Genomic DNA, 5,548 nt, shown 5'->3' with positions numbered 1-5,548 from the left:
TCATGCTCGATTGTAAGTCATGCTCGATTGTAAGTCATGCTCGATTGTAAGTCATGCTCGATTGTAAGTCATGCTCGATTGTAAGTCATGCTCGATTGTAAATCGCACCCCCTTTTTCACCCTTGATTTTTAGTGTAAAAAGGTGCGACCAATAATCGGGAAAATACGGTAGTATTGTGTAAAGAGAAAGGACCTACAAGTTATGAGTATTGACTAATAGTCCACCAAGGTAACGAGATAATATACAGTCAGATAGTGCGACAAGGCACAAAACTGACAGGGATATTGAGACATTCGACGACCTGACGCCTAGCTTCAACACATCTACGAAGCGCAAACCGACAACCTTCCAACTTGGAAGGCTCAAGTGCGGAAAGTTCCAATGAGTGGAAGGTATGCGCCACAAAGATGTGCACCAGCTACATGTATGTCTATCGGCAAAAAAAGAATGTTGTTATCTTGGTGGACTGTCAGTCACAACTCATAACTTATAGGTCCTTTCTCTTTACTAATCGTTCCCTTATGATATTCCTCAGTTGGATTATATCAGAAAGTGGTGGGGAAGCATGAATAGCAATTCAACATTCACTCCACACAACAACGGATCACGATTGGTATTTTTTGGAGGGGTTTCATGTGCCCGAAATTTATTAGTCATTCGAATCAAATTTTGAAACATCTGAGAGCAAAGTGATACTGTTCCAAAGCAATGATCAGGGAACAAGGGAATAGTGATAAGGTGAGAAACATTTTGAAGTCGTGGGCCGCGGTCACCCTGGGCAACCCGGTGCCCGGTCACCTCTGGGGGCATTTTGCGATGACAACCCGGCGTCGTGTGTTTGCCTGAAGCTGCGGGCAGGCGATTGACCGCCAACCCCACATGCCTCCAATAAAGGGAGTGGTTGGCCGCGGACGCAGGGCCGTAACTTGAATGCAACTTAGGCACATGAACCCCGTGAAGCTTCGAACTGCTCTCTACGCTAGCTCTGTCTGCTGATAAGCTGGCATGCCTGACGGGACACGGACGTACGCCTTGTACACTGAGCTTGACCAGCGCCCTGCCGCTTGAATTTGCCACTCTGGGGCCTGTCGTTCGGCCATGGCCATAGCACCACCGATCCGCAGAGAATGGCTTAAAACGCCTGGGCCGAGAGCCCTCTTGAGAATAGCGTTCACGTCACTTAGGGTTAGGTGGCGCCCCTCGTGGAAGGCAAAGAATGGGGCACCTGTATCCGCCCACTCCCTAGCACTTATGTAGGCAGCGACTGAACGCACAGGGCAGGTTGCGGGATAGCTGCTTGCGTGCAGTAACACTGTGCCACCAGCGCCCAACTGTGCCGTCTTCGTTACCCCTAGGGTGATCGTGACCTTCTCCTCCGAGAGGGCGACATGGCTCCTCTGAAGAGTCCTGTGAGCATCCACCGTTGTTGGTGATGGCGCCGTGTACTCGCTCACACGCATGAGCCCGTGGAAAGCTGTGAGTACTGCTGCCCAGAGCATGGCCTTGTCTTGTGGTGCATAATGCGAGAACTCCAGAAAATCGCGGATAGCCTTGAGGTCGTTGGGTGTCACCGCACGTCTGGATGACCGAGGAACAGGCATTGGCCTGGACGTCAGCTTGTCACGGTCAATGTCCCTCAGCAAGGCCAGTCTCCTGGGTGCTCTGAGCAGATCCACTGGACCATCATTCAATACGAAGGGGGTGGCGGACGGCTGCTAGGTATACCCTGATTGTCTTACCAGACAGTGTTGCGGACAGTGACGTCATGAAGAGAACTATATCATTGACCGTCGGTGCCAGATGCCTGAAGCGGAGCTGCTGCGCAAACTGAACGTAGAACCTGACTCCAGGGCTGTAGGCCTGGCGTGTCCGGGGCGCCACTGATTGGGCCAGGAGCCTGCTGACTTGAGCGTCGAGTATCTCCCTCCTGGTGGTGGCTGGAGGCAAGTGATGTCGACTCCACCCATCTGCAATGTGGAGACACGGCAGCAGCACGCAAACACAGTGGATAATAAGCAAGCAGTTAAGCCAGAACGAAGAGTAAAACATGACCAAACATCGCATCGCTGTGCCCAGCTACAATGACTTTGAAGGCAAACTAACTGGTTGCTTGCGATAAGTATTTCTTTACCGAAGCATCCCGGTATTAATGCGCCGGTTTGGACGCGTTCGAGCATCCCGGTGCTCGCCTTACAATCAACAGCGTCCGTCGCCAGTTTGCGTATTTAGAGCATCCTGGTGCCAGCTCTACTAAATATGGGCATTTTAGGTATCCCTTTTGCTACCTGCCTATCCGCGTAGGCATCCCAGTGCCAGACTTATTATTACGTGTGACCCGGTGTCCGTCCAGGTGTTATAAGCATCAGACCAAAAAAAATAGAGATTCCGGGGCCCTCCCGCACCAAAATCGAGCCAAAGCCAATTTTTTTAACAGTTCATATACCGTAAAGTACCGTTGATCCGCCCCCCCCACGCCATGTCGCTTCCCAGCTGGGTTTTCGGCAGGGGGCGGGAATTAGTTCAAGGCTGTCAAGTGCAGTACTGTAGCGGGCCCGGAGGCAAAACAACCTAACAACTAGAAACTAACTTTAATAACAATTCTCTCTCTCTCTAGAACGGCAAAACTGTCTCTAGCAGTAAAACTCTGAACTCATTGTGAAAGATAAAATAAACGCAATTTATGGAAAATATTCACAAACAGCAACGTACTGTCATGCGACCGTTTTATGGTAGAACGAACGTCGTATTGAACAGTACACTGAGCGCATACGCAAATGCTGAGCTTGTAGCGTGACCAACGCGTGACCAACGCTACACCTCCCCTCTCAAAGACAATCACGTCCTCGTGATTAGTAGCGGGTTGGTGGTCGAAACATTTGGCGGTATGCATGGTCGCGTCGGGACAACCTCGACGAAAGAACATAGAGCGTCAACCGGGATATGTATGGCAAATAATATCGGAAATTATAACGTTTATAGAGTAGACAGAAGAAATGAACTGATAACAAATCATAAAAATAGAAGCACACCGGGGTCAAACTATCTCACGGGTTCAAAAGGGAAACCTCATTACACTCCCTGTAAAACGCTGGCGCAACCCGCCAGGAAAACCGCAGTTCAGAACTGAACTGAATACACTATATTATATATTAACATCGTCCCAGATAAATTAGATAGACCGTGGTTCACCATGATCAGACGCCTACAAAACTCAACTGAATTCACACGCTCGCGTAAAGGAAGACTGAAGAGAACAGGAAGACTGAAGGGAGACGGAAAAGAAAATGCCATATCTGGAATTAGCTTACACTGGCAATGTACATGGAGCTCCATCCTTTGAGACGCTAGCGCTATCTGTCATGGAGCCCAATCCCTAGAGACACGCTGGCTGCCATCATGACTGGCTAGTTGTGGCGGGCGACAGGAGCAGCGGAGCTGGGGCAGCAGCGGGTGACGGCGGGTGCTCCTTCAGATACACTAACGTGAGCCCTCAGCGAAACGTTGATGAAAACTAAAACTAAAATTGACGGCTGTCACAAATGTGTAGCGGCCATTACGTTGGAAAACATGCAACTAGAACAAAACTTTACCGCTGCCACCAATTTTGTGGCGGGCCTGGAGGCAAAACAACCTAACAACTCGAAACTAACTTTATTAACAATTCTCTCTCTCTCTCTCTCTCTAGAACAGCAAAACTGTCTCTAGCACTGAGTAAAACTCTGAACTCATTGTGAAATTTGAAGAAGGGCTGAGGCTTCCTGCAGCTTCATCTGTGAAAAGAAGTCGGGTGGACACACCCATTCCCATAGCGCTGCACATCACATCCGAACCAGTTCCGTTATTTTTACAACGTTTCGGCACTTGGCCATCGTCAGGTAATAACAATGAATACCGTGGAAGCCACACAAGAGCAGTATATACGCAGAGTGTAGCGCCAAAAAAGATGCGAATTATGTCACCTAGTATGCAGAAGGGGGGGGGGGGACAGACAGAGAGAGAGAAAAGGCGCAACTAGCACATCACGGAGGAGAAGCAGCAGAAGGTAGCGCGCATTGTGCTCTTTGAATGGCGTTACGCAGAGTGTAGCGCCAAAAAATAAAATGATGCGAGTTATGTCACCTCTATACAGAGGGGGGGGGAGAGAAGGTGCAACTGTGCACATCACGGAGAAGAAGAGCGCGCCGTTGTGCTCTACGAAGTGAGGGTACATGCCAAATAATTATGGTGTTAATTCTAGCACAGGAGGGGAGCACGGAGCCCCATGTGTCAATGCACTATGAGGTTAAACTTCCATGCCAAACTGTTACCACCAGGGACGCGACGAGGCATCAGGAACAGAATGGATTTGAGTGACCCGCCTCGTATTATAATTATTCAGTGATATTGAAGTAGCAGCAGGGGAAGCTGAGAAAATTCACAACAAATCCCATCCGGTGCTTATGTTCACATGGGGGCTTGGCATCACGAATCTCAATCGCGTCGCGCAGTTTGCGACGGGCTCGATCAGGCTCTCTTCCTATTACTTCAACTGCAGAGAATGCACTTTGCCCATAGTTAAGCTTGCATCCAGGGTGAGTGGTACGAAAATGTTGGCCCCATGGCTTGTCGAGTTCCTGTCGTCTTGCCTCACCATTATGTTCTTCCCGGCGAGTTTCCAGGAAGCGGCCAGTCTCACCAACATATTGTTCCGGACATTCTTTGCACTTCAGCTGATATACAACATTCTTCTGCATACATACATCCTGTCCCCCGGATATACACGAGATACACGGCCCCTTTGGGCGACCTCTCTTTTTCGGTTGTAGCGGATTTGCAGCCTTGACACATAGAGGAGGAATGAGGGCGGAGCGACACAATGTGCGCCTCATGCTACCAGTGTGCTCATATACGACTCTAACCGGAATTTTATACTTTCTGATTGCTTTATTCACTTTTTGATGTACTTTATCTGACTTATATGGAAGCTTTAGAAATGCGCAGCATGGGTTGGCATGGCGACGGCGCTTTGGCCTTAGGGAGGCAGTGTGTGCCTCTTCAATGATTCTCTCTGGGTAATTGTTCAATCTTAATTGTTCATGAACCCTCACTTCACTTTCTGCACGCATTCTGGTATTCGATGAGAGCCTCTGAGCTCTTAGGAATTGTGACGAAGCAACTGCCAATTTGATATGGTGGGGAACTGCCGAAATATAACTTGCCTTCTGGTACAGCTTGTATGCCAGCTTGCCTTCCTGGATCATAATTGTGATATCCATATGATTTATGGAGCCACTCACCTCGCTGAGCTCATATGTGAAGTTGATACTTGGGTGTGCAGAGTTGAAATGCTGCACAAACCGCATCAAGCTCTCTCTGCCGTGGGTCCATAGCAGCAGGATATCGTCGATGTAGCGTTTGTAGAGGAGCGGTACTAACGGAGAATTCTGCAGAAGCCTGGCCTCAACCGTATGCATGAATAGAATCGCAAATGGGGGTGCAAGATTGTTACCCATTGCAACCCTGTCCACTTGGTGATAGATCTGATGGCCGAATCTGAAATAGTTGTGG

General features: G+C 49.1%; 1 protein-coding gene across 1 annotated transcript; it reads right to left on the bottom strand.

Annotated features, from left to right (window-relative positions):
* Positions 1-975: 975 nt before the first annotated feature.
* LOC135821887 (uncharacterized) lies at positions 976-1,602 on the bottom strand. Its single transcript, XM_065334885.1, has one exon. The coding sequence runs from the start codon at positions 1,600-1,602 to the stop codon at positions 976-978; it is 627 nt and encodes a 208-aa protein (XP_065190957.1).
* Positions 1,603-5,548: the final 3,946 nt, after the last annotated feature.

The sequence above is a fragment of the Sycon ciliatum genome, chromosome 7 (genome assembly GCF_964019385.1).
Source record: "Sycon ciliatum chromosome 7, ocSycCili1.1, whole genome shotgun sequence".
Lineage (NCBI taxonomy): Eukaryota > Metazoa > Porifera > Calcarea > Leucosolenida > Sycettidae > Sycon > Sycon ciliatum.
The sequence above is the reverse complement of the archived record's forward strand: the minus strand, read 5'-3'. Positions and strand labels throughout refer to the sequence as shown.

Coding starts and splice junctions, on each gene's coding strand:
- LOC135821887 (XM_065334885.1), bottom strand. CDS start 1,602: ATGCCTGTTCCTCGGTCATCCAGACGTGCGGTGACACCCAACGACCTC.